This window comes from Chiloscyllium plagiosum, unplaced genomic scaffold (genome assembly GCF_037043375.1).
Source record: "Chiloscyllium plagiosum isolate Xiang-an unplaced genomic scaffold, Cpla_swu_hap1 HiC_scaffold_35, whole genome shotgun sequence".
Lineage (NCBI taxonomy): Eukaryota > Metazoa > Chordata > Chondrichthyes > Orectolobiformes > Hemiscylliidae > Chiloscyllium > Chiloscyllium plagiosum.
Window position 1 is genome coordinate 39787459 of NW_028270173.1, and position 17418 is coordinate 39804876.

The 17418-nt window shown below is 41.8% G+C and overlaps 1 protein-coding gene across 3 annotated transcripts in view; it reads left to right on the forward strand.

The window, feature by feature from the left end:
• Positions 1 to 402: 402 nt before the first annotated feature.
• The window catches only part of LOC122541312 (E3 ubiquitin-protein ligase RING2-A-like), a 45623-nt gene continuing 28607 nt past the window's right edge, over positions 403 to 17418 (forward strand). The window contains exons 1-2 of one of the 3 annotated variants that reach the window (XM_043677942.2): positions 403 to 519; positions 9172 to 9359. In XM_043677942.2, coding sequence (XP_043533877.1) covers positions 9231 to 9359 — 129 coding nt within the window. In that variant the 5' untranslated portion in view covers positions 403 to 519; positions 9172 to 9230. Of the gene's footprint in view, positions 553 to 9171; positions 9360 to 17418 lie in introns of all 3 variants that reach the window. The other 2 variants (XM_043677943.2, XM_087979530.1) reach the window with 2 other exon arrangements.

Consider the following 17418-nt stretch of genomic DNA (forward strand, 5'->3'; position numbering starts at 1 on the left):
CCAGCTTCCTCAGAGCCAGGTCCCACAGCAAACATATCCGACGTTCCTGTTTTTTTTTTCTTTTTTCAATCCCCTGCACTACCACTGCATAGCAGTAAACGTTGACTTTTTCCCCAAACATCACAAGTGGATGTATGCGCAGTAACTCACCAAAGGCACTATTGTGCAAAAAAAAATACTTTACTCAATCTTTCTATCACCAGGAAAAAACCTATGTGGCCAGGGAACCAGTACCAAGTTAATTCTGGTTATTCTCTAACTCTATATATAAATCTATACATACAGATGCTGCTTAGACCTGTTTAGTCCCACCCACCGCTTCAGAACGTGGTGAACTGTAACTTTTCAGATGAGGAGGCGGAAATGACGCCATGGGGGCGGACGGCCGGCGGAGCGGAGACAGGAAGTGACGCAACTACCCCCCGCACAGGGGTGGTTTGGCCGTTGTTGTGAGTGCGCGAGACCGAGAGAAAACAGATAAGACGGATCGGTGAACGGCAAGGGAGGAGCACAACGAAGGTGAGAAAGGAGCGAACGAAAGAATCGGCGCAGGCGACTAACAAACGATAAAGCTCTTCACGTATATCTATACGCGCACCTTTTCTCTCTCTCTCTCTGTATAACGTATATAAACGAATAAAGATCCGCAAAGGCCTGGGGCCTACTGAGCAGGCCCCACGGTCGGTGAGCGGCTTGCTCGAGCGGCATCGCCGGCCTTCGGTCAGTCAGGCCAGTGAGCGTGCGCGGAAGCGCGCGCCACCCACTCCCACTCCCTCCCTCCCTCCCTCCAGGTGGGCGGGGCTGTGCGCGCGCTCCGACAGGTGAAGGTGCGACAAGCGTGCGGAGTGCTGTAGCCAATGTGCACGTCACAAGGGGAGCGGGAGCGGGGGGGGGCGAAGGTGAGACCGAGACTTCTCACCTGTGGACTCGAGAGGGGAGGGATAGAGAGAGGGAGGTGTGGGTGTGCCGCTGCCCCGCGCCGCAGGTAAGGAGGTCGCATTCCCCCCCCCCCCCCCCAGGCGCTGTTTACTGCATCCACAGCAGTAATGTGGTGAACGAAGGATGAGAGAGACCTCCCAACCGCTGCTTCCCTTCAACGATGACATGCAGCTGCCGGTGTTGGACTGGAGTTATAGTCCGAACAGGTTTATTTGCAACCACAAGCTTTCGGAGGGTAGCTACGAGGGAATGGGAGCAAAAAGAAGGACCCCCATCGCTGGCTTTAAAGGAATACCCATGATTAGAAAATATTCTTTCTTTTGCAACTGTAAGCTGTAACCAGGAGTGTAAAAAAAATCTACTTTTCTGCACAGACTGTACGGACTTGTGCTGTACTTGGTTTTTATAAATAATTGAATAAGTTTCGTTTTAGAAATTTCAAATAAAGCAGTAATGTTGGGATAGCTGCCAAGATGCAGTGGGGATAGGTCAACATCCAAGTATTTCAACCAAAATATAATGAGGGTCTGCCAATTTCAAGATCCTCTTGTAGCCTTAATGTGAATGTAAATAGTTTCCTTTCATGTTTAGAAAAAGCTTTTGTTGCAATTGGATTGAAGCTGTGATAAGGAATGGCAAAATTCTATATTTTCTGGGCATTACTTGTGTTTATTAACTTATGAATAAAATATGTTTCTGCACTCAAAAAATCTAGCATTTCTATAGTGGACTGTCAAATTCCAGTCAGTGATAGACTCTGAAGATGGAAATGTGTTGCTGGAAAAGCGCAGCAGGTCAGGCAGCATCTAGGGAACAGGAGAATCGACGTTTCGGGCATTAGCCCTTCTTCAGGAATGAAGAAGGGCTAATGCCCGAAACGTCGATTCTCCTGTTCCCTAGATGCTGCCTGACCTGCGCTTTTCCAGCAACACATTTCCATCTCTGATCTCCAGCATCTGCAGACCTCACTTTCTCCTGATAGACTCTGAAGGACAAGGTAGCCTTTCCTGATGTGATGCATGAAACATAGCAGCCAGTTTGCGCACAGCAAACTGGTGCCCAGAAGATCATGTCCCAATGGTTAGTCTACTGTGCTGAAGGTTGGGCATACAGCCTTCATCCATTTGACGCACATGGCTGAGCAATGGGTGTATGCTAATGAAATTAACGTACCAACTTAATTAGATTAGATTCCCTACAGTGTGGAAACAGGCCCTTTGGCCCAACAAGTTCACACAGACCCTCCAAAGAATAACCCACCCAGACCCATTTCCCTCTGACTAATGCACCGAACACTATGGGCAATTTAGATTGGCCAATTGACCTGACCTGCACATATTTGGACTGTGGGAGGAAACCGGAGCACCCAGAGGAAACTTGCGCAGACACCTGGAGAATGTGCAAACTCCACACAGTCGCCCAAGGCTGGAATTGAACTAGAGTCCCTGGTGATGTGAGGCAGCAGTGCTAGCCACTCAGCCAACGTGCTGCCCAAATTCCCTTGTTTTGAGAATGAAGGTGGAAACTGTTCAGCTTTTCTCCTGCCCAGCATGTCAGCTGAGTCTTGCCACTCGAAAGGAGTCCACTGTGTAGACTCAGTTTGTCTTCTCAGTCAGATTGCTGTCTTGGAGGCAGGATATCAGCAATAAAATGACTTTCCTCACTCTAAATGTGGTAGATTTAGCATAGAGAGCAAAATGCTTTTTTCATGGAATGAAAATAGTTAGTGATTGATCAGGTCTTTGGCTCAATGTGGGAGAATAGCATGTTGTAGTAGTGGTTTATGGGTTTTCAAGAGACAGAGATAAGGCAAACATGAGATTAAAATTGCTTGCATGGATAGTAACCAGCAAACTGGATTGGATAGGCCTGTTTTGTTGCAGCTATTTCTAAGCACTTCTGTGAAGATAGTTATTTGCTGAAGGGGTGTGCAGGATTACTGTGTTTTCAAAGGCTAGTCTTTACCTTCCAACAGCAAACAGTACATTAATACCTTAATACATTAATTTGTATGATGTAAAACGTGCTAGCACATTTTGGTAATGATAGCAAAGCATGTATATGTAAGTTCAGGCAGTTGCTCTGTGATAGAAATGGATTGAAAGCTGCCTCTTATTACTAAAGTTACAGAAGGAGGTGGAAGGAGGTCTGAATGTCTGTTTGGATCCAAGTTGCTGAACAATCCCCTTGCCTAATTTTGATGCTAGAATACAGAACAGGAATAGAAAGCCTTCTAGAGATGAAGGGTTCTGAAGAAGGGCCATTGAACCTGAAATGTTAACTTTACTTTCTCTCCATAGATGCTGCTATACCTACTGAGCTTTTCCAGCATTTTGTTTTTGCTTTAGGAGATGGTTTTGGGATGGGGTGGACTGATAGCTAAGTATTTGATTCAGACAAAGGAGCTAGGAGGTAAATATGATTTACATTATGACAGAAACTTCAGGAAGAAACATATAACAAGATCAGGTACAGGTTTTTAGATCCATCCAACTTTAGCAGCAAATAGATAAAATGAGCAGCAGCATCAGTGGGTTTAATTAGTATTGGGAAGCTATATTCATCAGCCAGTGCTTCAGTGAGGTACTTGATGTCATCATCTTTTGTAGGTGATAATTAGCTTGAAATGAAGGCTGCAGGTAAATTTTTTTTGCAGTTCCTGTGGTCTCCTGTATAAAGATTTCATGCATTCACAATTGTGCTTGATCTAGAATCCTTCTGGCAATAATTTCAGAATGCCATGTTGATTGTAAGCATAAGTTTACTTTTTTTTTTGCTGACGTGTTAGCATCATCACAATAATATGTATCTGACAAAGTAGAAATTTTTGAAGAGTTGGATCAGACTTTCCAAACAAAAGACAACTAACTTGGGCAAAAAGACAAGAACTAACTGGCTTGGATTGTGTGGCAAAGTTGGCCAGACCCTGTGGCTTCTGCACACTGCGGGGAGGTAAATTACTTCACCTGGCATGAAATAAGGACCTTGTGTGAAATAGGTTTGACCAGTTGATTCTGTATCCTGTCTGAGATCAGCAAACAGCTGAACTTTGCACACTGCTTTAAAATTGGCAGTCTTGTTCAGAAGGTCACTCTTGTAGATTGTGTAAACATATTACTTGGGTCTTGTGGCAGGGGTTTGATTTATAGCAGAGGGTCATGAATCTAGAAAACACAGGCTGAATACATAATGGATATAAAGCCTTTTCAAAGGAAGATAGATATTGGAATAAAAATATTGAAATAAAATTAACTCCAGTATAGAATGCACATTCTGAAATTGTACAAATTGTTAATTAGGCTGCACCTTGAGTATGTCTGCAGATCTGGTTACCTCATTCCAGAACAGAGGTAGTTGCACAAGCAATGGCGAGCATGTTGCCTGGACTGGCAAACTATAACTAAAAAGGAAGATTGGACAGACTGGGCATCTCCGTGAAACAGAGAATGCTGAGGGGGTGATCTGATTGATTGAGATACACAAAATTGAGCTGATCTGGATAGAGTAAACACTAGTCAATTTGCCTTGAGAGTGCAGTGACCAGGTAGTGCTGATCTAAAATGATTGGAAAATCTTGGAGAGCTGAGGAAAATATCTTTCACCCAGTGGTTCTGAAAAAGATAGTTGAAGCAAAAACCTTTGTTAGATGAGATGCAGTCATGTAGGGCAGCATGGTGTCAGTGTTAGCACTGCTATCTTATACTGGCAAGAATTTGGGTTCAATTCCAGCCTTGGGTACTGTCTGTGCAAAGTTTACACATTCTCTGCATGTCTCATTGGGTTTTTGCTGGGTGCTGTGGTTTCCTCCCACAGTCCAAAGATGTGTATGTTAAATGGATTGACCATGTTAAATCATCCCTTAGTGTCCAGGGCTGTACAGGCTAGATGGGTTAGCCATGATCACTGCAGAGTTACAGGGATAGGGTTGGGAGCCTGGGTCAGGGTGGGATGGTCTTCAGAGGATTGTGCAAATTCAACAGGGTGAATGCCTTTTTCTTCACTGTAGGCATTCTATGAAACATTGTCTTCTGTATTTGAGTTGACAGGGAATATGGGCTGAAAGTGTGTTGCTGGAAAAGCGCAGCAGGTCAGGCAGCATCCAGGGAACAGGGGAATCGACGTTTCGGGCATAAGCCCTTCTTCAGGAATATGTGTGCTACGAGAAGCAGAATTAAAAGTCTTCACCAAATATTGTCAATTATGAAGTCTCCAATTCTTTTGAAAGACAGAACATGCCAGGAAAACTTCATTTTCCCAGATGCACAGTGTTGATATTGGTTTAAGTCAGCAATAAATCTTTTTAGTTGAAACTTTATTGCTGGAACAGCACAGCAGGTCAGGCAGCATCCAGGGAACAGGAGATTCGACGTTTCGGGCACAGGCCCTTCTTCAGGAAACGTCCCGAAACGTCGAATCTCCTGTTCCCTGGATGCTGCCTGACCTGCTGTGCTGTTCCAGCAATAAAGTTTCAACTTTGATCTCCAGCATCTGCAGACCTCACTTTCTCCTCGAATAAATCTTTTTACAATAACTGACATGCACTTAAATTTTGAGATTTTATTTGAAAAATAGTTGCAAGGTATTTGTTACCTGTATCATGTTTTTCTGGCTCCGTTAGTGGGAATTCCTTGATGACAGGCTCCTGTTGGCAGCCCCTCTCCCTCTCCCCTTTTGTAGCTAGTTGATTCTCCACTCCCACCCACTTTGATATCACCTTTCTCCATTCCACCCCCTCCTTTGCAACCAGTTGTTTCTGCTGTTCCCCTTCAGTTGCTCACTTCTCCCTCATTCCTCTCCTCCTTTGCAGCCATTCACTATATATCTCTCCCATTGCTACCCAATTACTTCCTGCCTTGCTGTCTATATGTCTACTCCCCCTATGTTCTTGCCGGACAGATTCTCTGCACCTTTCAGCTTGGCCATCTTAGTTCAGTACTGCTGCTCACCACCTCACTGGTTCTCCACTGACAGGCTGTTTCCATTCCATACCTGATCAACTGCGGAAGGGAACAAGCTGAAAAGTGGCTCCTTTCAAAATTTCACAGTTTTGACTTTGTCTGGTTGGTCACGTTCACAATTCATTTTTCCCAGGTCACTTTCAAGGGTGACTTTGCCAATTACATCCCTGTGTATTTTGAGCGCTGACTTACTTCAGATGGCTTTAAGATGGGTAACTTGTTTTTTGGCCAGCATGACCAAGTGGCCTTTTTCTATTGTAAAGCCCTGATAATTTGACATTAAGAATGTACAGAGTTGAGGGTTGGGTCCTGGATTAAAAAGAGTGCATTGTCATTGGCTAACCTGGTTAAATGGGCTAACATTTGTTACCCATCCCTAATAGTCCTTGAGAAAGTTGTGAGCTGCTTTCTTGTCTGATGCAGGTAAACCCATAGGCAAGGGAGTTCCAAAATATTGACCCAGCGACACTGCAGGAATGTCAGTACAGTTTCAAGGCAGGATGATGTAATGCTTGAATGGAAACTGGTGGTGCTCCTGCTGTCCTTGTCCTTTAGGTGGTGGATTTGAAAGAATGAGTACTGAATTGCTGCAGTACCTCTTGGACATGCTGTTCACTGCCAGTTTGTCAGTGGTGGAGGGAGTGAATATCAGAAGCTTGTGGATGGGACTGTTTTGTCCTTAGTAATACCAAACGACTTGAATGCTGATGGTGCAGGAGTTTCAAATGTTGGATCATGAGGTGGTAGTATAGTGATAATGAAACTGGGCGAGTAAACCAGAGTCTGGATCAGTGGTGCTGGAAGAGCACAGCAATTCAGGCAGCATCCGAGTGCAGGCAAAATCGACGTTTCGGGCAAAAGCCCTTCATCAGGAATAAAGGCAGAGAGCCTGAAGCGTGGAGAGATAAGCTAGAGGAGGGTGGTTGTGGGGAGAGAGTGGCATAGAGTACAATAGGTCAGTGGGGAAGGAGATGAAGGTGATAGGTCAGGGAGGAGAGGGTGGAGTGGATAGGTGGAAAAGGAGCTGGGCAGGTCGGACAAGTCCGGACAGGTCAGGGGATCGAGTTTCTGGAGGTTAGAAGCTAGGATGAGGTGGGGGAAGGGGAAATGAGGAAACTGTTGAAATCCGCATTGATGCCCTGGGGTTGAAGTGTTCCGAGGCGGAAGATGAGGCGTTCTTCCTCCAGGCGTCTGGTGGTGAGGGAGCGGCGGTGGAGGAGGCCCAGCACCTCCATGTCCTCGGCAGAGTGGGAGGGGGAGTTGAAATGTTGAGCCACTGGGCGATGTGGTTGATTGGTGCGGGTGTCTCGGAGATGTTCCCTAAAGCGCTCTGCTAGGAGGCGTCCAGTCTCCCCAATGTAGAGGAGACCGCATCGGGAGCAACGGACCAGCCCCAGGGTAATCTTCTGAGAACATGGTTCTAATCTGACCATAGCAAATGGTAGCATGAAAAGCTAGGTTAATGGGGACCATGTAACCATTGCCTTAAAAAAACCATCTCATTCACTAATTTCCTCGGAAGGAAATCTACTATGCTTGATCCAGCTGATGTGACTCCAGACCCACAGCCATGTGGTTGACTCATCACTACCCTGCAGGCAATAAATGCTAGCCTCACCAGCAATAATCTTTTTTAAAAAAAAGTATACTGCAGACCACAATTTCTTTTGCGTTGACTTGATGCTGGCAGCTTTATATTAAACTGTTTATATGCATTTTTAATGGTTTATCATTTTGGACTCAACGTGATTTGCCTCAACCAGTAAATTGAATTAAATTGAATTGAATTATTGTCACACATACCGAGACACAGTGCAGAGCATTGCTTTGCGAGCAATACAGGCAGATCAGAGTTAAATAGTGTAAATAAGTAAATATAGGTAAACAGCGGCAAAAACAAAAGCACAGGTACAGGCGAATGTTAGGAGTTTGAGAGTCCATTCAGTATTCTAACAACAGTAGGGTAGAAACTGTTTCGAAACCAGTTGGTGCATGTGTTCAGGCTTCTATACCTTCTACCTGATGGTAGAGGTTGTAGAAAAACATTGCCAGGATGGAATGGATCTTTGATAATACTGGCAGCCTTTCCTTGACAGTGGGCCTGGTAGATGGATTCTGTTGATGGGAGATTGGCCTTTTGTGATTGTCCGGGCTGAATTCACCACTCTCTGTAACCACCTCTGATCTTGAATGGTACAGATGCCATACCAGGCAATCATACATCCAGACAGAATGCTCTCCGTGACACACCTATAAAAGTTGGCAATTGTATTCGCCGTCATGCCAAATTTCCTCTGCTGCCTGAGGAAAAGCCTGTCGGGCCTTTGTAACCAGTGCGTCCAAATGAAGAGCCCAAGAAAGCTTGTTGTGGAAGACCACCCCAGGAGCTTGACACTGTCCACTCATTCCACCTGTGAGCTGTTAATGTATTAGGGGGGTACGAGTAACATCCCGCTGAAAGTCAATAACTAGTTTCTTGGCAAGGTTGTTGAGAGCTAGGTTGTTCTCAGTGCACCATTTCTCGAGGTCTTCCACCTCCCCTCTGTAGTCTGTTTTGTCACCATCTGAGATTCGACAGGCTATGGTGGTGTCATCAGTGAACTTATAAATAGCATTAGTTTGGTATTTGGCAATGCAATCGTGGGTATACAGTGAGTACAGTAGTGGGATGAGTGTGCACCCGTGGGGGGGGCTCCAGTGTTGTGTTAGTGAGAATCCTAGAATATTATTTAACCCACTGACTGAAATTTTGCTAAAGGTGAGGCCTCAATTTTATTACATGCATAGATGTAGTTTGTTGATATGTATCTATGTGCATCAGTTGCAGTCGTTCCTTTTCCCTTCTCTTATCTGCAGACATAATTAGCACAAAAATTAGAGCTGGTAAGAATGAAAAACATTGATGGAAAAGCTCAGGTCTGGCAGCAGTGGAGAGTGAAACAGAAGTAATGTTTTAAGTGACTCTTGTATATGATTAAACTGTTTGCACGTATGATTTTCAGTATCTGCAGACTTTTGCTTTTAGGGCTGTTGAGATCTTCCTGATCATTTGCTGTACTGATTGGTAGCATAAGTAATTGGGAGGCTATTACAATCTTTTTACTAGGGTTTATCTTGACTTGTTCACCTACCCAAAAAGTTGTTTGGTTTTGAAGTGTCTGTCACAATAATGGCTGTGTTATATCTTTCCATTGTTTCTGTATGGTTATTTTGTAAATGATATTTATTCTGGCTTGGATTAATGCTATGTTTCTGTGCTTTTCTTCTTTTGCAGTCTGGATGTGTGAAGGCTAACACTTGTAAAATAAAACTTTAAAAATTGCTGCAGTTACTATGGCAGCGCCGGTGAACACTCAGAATCCTAGTAAAACCTGGGAGCTCAGCCTCTATGAGCTACACCGGACCCCACAGGTGAGTAAAACAGGGCAGCTCAGCCTCTACGAACTGCAAAGGACCCCGCAGGTACGTGTGAAGCAGAGGGAATATCCCTTTATGTCTATTTTGCATGTCTGCATGAGAGATATACAAATCTATAAAACAAAAGCCTCTGCAATGTTTTAGTTGCTGTAAAATTCACTCCTGAATGGCATATGTGCGCACAGCAATAATTTTCCAATAAGGCTTACAGTGCTTCTCAGCTCAGTTTTTAAAATTACGCAGTTCCTTTTTCTCTTTTTCTTTGAAACTTTGCATCTATTTTTATTAGTTTCTTCTTTCCTGGTTGCCAATGAAGCTCTCTTTTTATTTGGAAAAGAGAGGTCTTTGTAGTCCTCTTCCTCTTGGTGTATAAAAATCCCTGACCAGGGATTTTGACAAACGTCTGCTGATCTGACGCGTGTTGGTATCCAACCCCTCAATTAATAACTTCGTTATGATTGTACAGGGGCAGGAGTTTGTTTGCATACTCTATGCCTGCCTCTTTAACATGACACCTGTGACTCCCACCTTTTTCTAGCAGGTTTGTGTTACCATGATAAAAGATTTGTCAAGAAAAGGAAAACTTTTTTTGTTAGGGAGTTAAAAGGCTATTTGTTATATAGATCTTTACAATTTAGAATGATGATTTTAATTAAAACATCATTGTGCTCTAAATAAGCCTATTCAATTGGTTATAGCTACATCATAGTTGCAGATAATTGATTCAAAGAGCAGTTTTATGGTTACAATTAGTAGTGTTTCTCATGCAGCTGAGGTGATACATTGTTGTGAATAGCTTCTAATACATTTTTCATTATGAATATTGCAGTTGAAAGTTTTTTGTAATTCTGTACATCTGAGATTAAAGTTTGTTTTGATTTTACTGGCAAATTTTAAAATTAATTCCCAAAAGTAACATTAATTCTTAAAATATGTACACTTCTTACAGAATTGTCATTCAAATTAGAAATGTCCTTTTTCTCATTAAATTTTTACATTAGCTTTTTGATTTCCCCTTTGCAATTCTCGTGAATAGATATACTGAACCTGAGCATGGGTGTTCTTGGAGATGAGTAAAATAAAAATGCAAAGACTATCATTAAATTTCAGATTTAGATTCTTTTTATTGATACACAACAAAACGTATGAGCTTACCTAGGCAAATTTTGTATTCCGCCAGAGAAATTTGATACTTTCCCATGTTTCGTTTAGGAATCCAAATGTTCATCCTGTGGTGCTCTTCACTTTCTAAGTGGTGCTTTTTTTAAAATTAAAAGCCTGTTAAGTGAAAATGGTTGCCGATGCCTGTGCTGCATTAACTCAGCTGAACTCGCATCCTGCCACTTTCCCTCAGATCTCCATGACTGGAGGTCCATCTTCTGGACTTTGAGGAGTGTTGTTGTTGGTTTCATGTCTGAAATTTAAATAGAAAATGTCGCAAATGCATTGAGGGTCAGTTGGCATGTATATGGAGAAGAGGCAGATGATCTTTGTTTTCAAGCTAATTTGGTCAACTGTCCATTGATTAGTATCTGACCAATTCTGCCCTTACCTCAAGCTGTTTATTTTTGAGAAACTGTAAGGTTGCATGCTAGTTATATCTGCTGTGGAATCAATTAAGAAGCATCCAATTGTAACTTGAAAAATTAATACTGTGTGCTGCTATTGGTGGGTGTGCATTAACCGTATGTATATTTGTGGATTTTGCATCTGCAGCTAATTTGAACACTGCACAACAATTAATGTCTGAAAGTCTTGCTGCCTACCAAAGGAAAATTTCATTTATGCAAAGGCCAACTGGATCTTGATGAAGATTACTTCCTATGCAATTGTACAGCACAGAGGGAGACCATTTGGCCCATTAATCCTGAGCTGGTTTTTTGATAAAGCTATCCAATTAGACAGAGTCTGCCTCTTTTTCTCCACTTCCTTTTTAATCTGTCTAGGAGTATGTCAAGTTCCCCTTGAAAGTTGCTATTCAATCTGTTTTCACCAGACAGTGCATTCCAGATTGTACTGGCAGAATCAAAATAAAACTCCCACCTCCTTTGTGTCTCTTCAGCCGAATCTGTAACTGTTGTTGTCTGGTTTCTGAATTTTCTGCTAGTGCAAGCAGTTTCTCTTCTTTAAATATATCAAGGCCTGAATGATTCTTGAACTTTTTTTTGCCTCCCTTCAACAATCCCTGCTGCAAGGCTGGGCAAACCTAACCTGTCCAGTTTCTCTATATAATTTAAGGCCCTCATCCCTGGACCTATTCTGGTCAATCTTATCTCTGTACTCTCTATAAAGTCTTGACACCTTTGCTGAATCGTGGTGTTCGATTGGATACGCATTGCCAGCTGATGCCTAACAAGTCATTGCTGAATCTTTAGCAAAATTTCCTGGCTTTTGTTTTCTGAGCTTTTTTTTGACTAAGTTGTGCAATTGAAAACCTCCCCATGAACATTTTTATTCATCAGTGTGAAGGATAGTTTTTCCACTGTTCAGCCTTTTTGATAACCTTGTTTTTGATTTATGACACTTAATTTACGAAGAGATCAAATTCCTGGCCAAAGCTTGTCTGTTGCATTTTAAATTGTTTTTTGTAGGAACATGGGATGCACAGTCAGACATGCCAATTCTTTCACTGAATGGTATGAAGTCGATTCTAGAGATTCAATGTTTTTTTTTTCAGGCAGCTGTGTGACGTGATCTGGGAAAGTGAGATGGAGGAGTTTTTGGAGGCGGGGGGGGAGCTTCTTGTTAGTTCTGGATCCTGTACATTAGAGCCATGTTCATCTTTGAATGTTCATGGAAATTCTGCTTGCCTGCGAATGCATTGACCAATTTTCCCGAGAAGTGTCATTAAGCAGCTTCATTGCAATGTCCTGGTTGAGAATGTAAATTCACATTAGGGGAAGTTTCAGTGGGCATCTGAGTTAGATGAAAAGAAACTAAATAAAGGGTTAGAATGAGTATGGTAAACACAGATTTAAGTGTGAGCATTTCAGATATATTTATAGTAAATTAGTGAACAAGACGGTTGCTGAGGGTGAGGAAATGGCATTACTTCAATAGCAATAACTCTGCTTTAATTGGGGTAGCGTATATCCCTTATTACAAAATGTTTGGATGAAGTAGAAGTAAAGGATGGACACTTACATTTTTGAAGGATTCTACCACAACACAAGTAGAAATCTCTTGATAGAGTATTTGGAATCAGTTTTCAAAGATTCTGAATTCTGGCAGAACGGTAATTCAAAAAGATGAGTCCAGATAATGAATTCCATAGAGTGGGAAACTAATCTATTGAGGTCAAAAGTAGAATAGAATAAATGCTGGAGCCCAATGGCAGATGACCAAAAAGGCAAAGCTCTGACTACACTCTTTCAAATATCTTTGAATTAAAGAAGCTGATTCAAAGGACTGGAAAGTTGCCAGTATTGCACTTGTGTTTGAGAAAGGAGAAAAAAATTATTGGGTAACTATAGATCAGTGTGCCTAACATTAGGACAAGGTAACTAGAGAGCATGGTGTGGATGAAATCGACTAGTCGAGAAATAAATGAGCCAGTTATGGGCAGTCAGTGGATTTGTGAAAGGCCACTCATGCTTAGTAAATGCAGTACCGCTTTGAGGATTAACTGAGTGAGAAAGGAAATATTGTGGCTTTCATATTTTCAAAGGCATTTGATTGTGATACTGAATCCATGTTGGTTGTGGGGGGTAGGAGTTAGGTGTTGAAAATTGGAAAGGGACGTAGGTTCAAGAGAGAACTAAATGAAAGATTAGAATGAGTATGAAGAAGGGTCTTTGGACCTAAAATGTTAATTCTGATTTTTCTCCACAGGTTCTGCTAGAGTGTTTCCAGCAATTTCTGTTTTTTTTTATTAGAATGAGTATGTTAGCCTTCAGTGACGCATTGGCAAGGACACCCAGGTACCTTCCGTACATCTACCTTTCTAACTTCTTACTTTTAAGAACTTCTCTGCATATCTGTTCTTCTGACCAAAGTGGGTAACCTCACATTGCTCCACATTATGTCCCATCTACCCAATCACTTAGTCCAGACAGATCTCCTTAAAGCCACTTTTCATCTTCCTTGCAGCACATATTTTCACCGACCTCTCTACCATCCATGGACTTAGAATTATTTAATTTAGACCCATGTCCAAGTTATTTAAATTTATTCTGCTGGGGTCTAAAGAACTGATCCTTGTGTTGCCTCACTGGGCACAGCTTGCAAACATGAGAATGACATGTTTATTCCTCCTCTGACTGTTAATTGTTCCTTTATCCATGAAGTACATTACCTCCTAATTGCACTTTAATTTTGCTAAGCTTTCTTCTGTGGGGAACTTATCAAAAGCCATTGAAAATCCAAGTGGAAATCGATGTGCACCAACTCTTTATTCATTCTGTTAATAGAATGCTGAGAAGCATTCCCAACAGATGTGTCAAACATGAGTTTACATTCACAAATCCACATTAATTTTACCCAATCTGATCATTATTATCCAAATATTATGGATCTGTCATAACCTTTATAATAGGTTCTAGCACTTTCCCTACTATTATTGATGTAAGGCTACCAGGTCTGTAGTTCCTACTTTGTCTCTCTAAAATAGTGTAGTGAGATTTGCTATCTTCCAATCTGCAGGAGCATTCTAGAATCTGTAAAACTTTGGAAGATGATCACCAATGCATCCACAATATCTATAGCTACCTGTTCCAACACTTTTGAATGTATAATACTGAACCCAGGGATAGAAAACTTTTGATTCCATTCATTTCTCTAATACAACCTTCCTAGGAAATGCTAATTTTGTTCAAATCTCCATGCACCCCAGTTCCTTAGAGCTCCAATTTTGATAGGTTTCATGTATCTTCCTTGAAGACAGGTTCAAAGTAATTATTCAACTTCTTTGACTTTTTCTTTATTGTCTGTTCTAAATTCTCGTGACTCTGCCTGTATTGGACCTATATTTTTTGAGTCAACCGTCTTTTGATGTACCTTTTTAGAAGCTTTTTATCGTCTATTTTTGTGGTTTGACGCTTGAATTTCATATTATTCATTTATTTTCCATTTCTTCGTATCACTCTGTATTCTAACATTCATCTAACCCTCAGATTTACTGCTATTTTTGACAACTTCATAGATGTGTTTTAATCTGATATAATTCTTAAACTTCGTTTTTGGACAAGATTTACTCACTTTTCTTAAAAGGAATGTATAGTGTGCTGTAAAAATAGAGAAGGAATGATGTATTAATTCTTTGGAGACTATCCATTGTCTGTATACCTTCTCAACTTTTAATACATTTTCCCAATCTAGCTCAGCTGGTATGCCCTCAAACCTTTAATTTCCTTTGTTCAAATTTAACACTTTGGCTTCAGATTGAAATAGCTCACTTTCAAACAAACTATAAAATTCTACGATATATAGTCACTCATCCATAAAGTTTCTTGAAAGATGTAAAATAACCTGTTGTCTCATCAGCTCCTTAACATGCCTCTTCAGAAAATTATTCTTTGCAGTATTTGTGCTCATTTAACCCCTCTATATGCAGATTGAAATCACCATGATTACTGTATGACTTACACTGTGTTTCTCTAATCTCCTGTTGAACACCATGCTCCACACCGCCCTTGCTATTTGTTGACTTAAAAACAACTACCATTGTTTGCTGTCTCTTGTTGTTTAACTCCTCCCAAACAGATTCCACAATTTGATTTTATAATCTGAGATCTTCCCATACTAATGTACTGATACTGTTCCTTATTATCATAAGTTCATATGATATAGGAACAGAATTAGGCCATTCAGCCCATCGAGTCTGATCTGACATTCAATCCAGGCCGATATGCTCCTTGTCCCCATTTTCCTGCCTTCTCTCCATATCCCTTCAATCTATTATCTGTCTACCTCCTTCGTAAGTTTACTCACTGTCCCAGCATCCACTGCATTTTGCAGTAGCCAATTCCACAGATTCACAACCCTTTGGGAGAAGTGGTTTTTCCTCAACTGTTTTAAATTTGCTACCCCTTATCCTAAGACTATAACCTCTCATCCTATAATGCCCCACAAGGGGAAGCATCCTCTCCATGTCTATTTTATTCCCAGCTTTTATCATCTTGAATACCTCAATTTGATCTCTTCTCATTCTTCTAAATTCCAGAGAGTATTGGCCTAAACTGTTCAATCTCTCTTCAAACAACAAACCCCTCATCTCTGGGTTCAATCTACTGAACCTTCTCTGAAGTGACTCCAATGCCACTGAATCTTCCCTTAAGGGGACCAAACTGTGCACAATACCTCTCAGTGAGGTCTCACCAATGCCTTGTATGGTTGCAACAAACTTTCTTACCTTTTTATATTTTATTCCTTTAGCTATGAAAACCAACATTCCATTCGCTTTCTTCATTATCTATGTTACCTGCATGCAAATTTTCTGCGACTCATGAGTGAGTACACCTAGCTCTCTGCAATGGAGCACCCCAAAGTCTCTTCCAATTTAAGATAGTAAATTGCATTCCCATTTTCTCGACCCAAAAGCGTGACCTCACACTTATCCATGTTAAACTCCATGTGCCCACTTTCCTAACCAACCTATATCCATTTGTAAGATTCTTATTTCCTATTGCAATTTACCATCCCCCCCCCCCCCCCCCCCCCCCTCCCTATTTTTGTCATCTGCAAATTTGGCAATAGAGTCTGCTACCTCTGTATCCAGTGCAGTACCACCTCCTTTTTCTTTTTTTATATCCTTTCTCAGTAACCAGTATTCTAGAATATTCAGTTCCTTACCTGGTCATTCTACAGTTATGTTTCTGTAATGGTAGTTAGATCGCACCCATTTGGGGGTGGCACGGTGACGTAGTGTCTTGCACTGTTGCCTCTCAGCATCAGGCACCCAGGTTCGATTCTCGTCTTGGGCGACTGTCTGTGTGGAGTTTGCATGTTCACATTGTATCTGCGTGGGTTTCCTCCGGTTGTTCCGTTTTCCTCCCACAATTCAAAGATGTGCAGGTTAGGTGAATTGGCCATACTGAATTGCCCATAGTGTTAGGTGCATTAGTCAGGAGTAAATATAGGGTTAGGAAATACGTTTGTGTGGGTTACTCTTCGGGGAGTCAGTGTGGACTTGTTGGGCCAAATGGTCTGTTTCCATATTGTATGGAATCTAATCGAATCTAAACTCGAAGCCTTTAAATCATCTCCTTTGTTATGAATATGTTGTGCATTCAGGTAGAGTGTCCCTAACTTTCTTTTTGGAGTGATTCCACGTTCAAAGCTTGGCTGATGCTCACCTTTGTTTTGGCTACCATATAATTGCATTTGCAACCTCTCTGCCTCTGTTACCATCTTTCCTTACATATAATTTGAGCACTTATTGGCTTCCCATCACCCTAAGAAGCAAGTTTAAACTGCCTCCAGTAGTACTGGCAAATCTCCCTGTGATGAAATCAGTTTCTGTCCTGGAGAGCTGTAAGCTGTTCACCTTAAGTCCAACTACCCCAGAGAAATCTAATGACCTCATAATACCAGTTCTCCACCACATGTTCAATGAATCATAGTCATAGAGATGTACAGCATGGAAACAGACCCTTCGGTCCAACCCGTCCATGCTGACCAGATATCCCAACCCAATCTAGTCCCATCTGCCAGCACCAAGCCCATATCCCTCCAAATCCTTCATATTCATATACCCATCCAAATGCCTCTTAAATGTTGCAATTGTACCATCTGCTACCACTTCCTCTGGCAGCTCATTCCATACCTGTACCACCCTTTGTGAAAAAGTTGCCCCTTAGGTCTCTCTTATATCTTCCCCCTATCACCCTAAACCTATGCCCTCTAGTTCTGGGCTCCCTGACCCCGGGAAAAGACTTTGCCTATTTGCCCTGTCCATGCCCCTCATAATTTTGTAAACCTCTATAAGGTCACCACTCAGCCTCTGATGCTCCAGGGAAAACAGCCCCAGCCTGTTCAGCCTCTCCCTATAGCTCAAATCCTCCAACCCTGGCAATATCCTTGTAAATCTTTTCTGGACCCTTTTAAGTTTCACAACATCTTTCTGCTAGGAAGGAGACCAGAATTGCATGCAATTTTCCAACCGTGG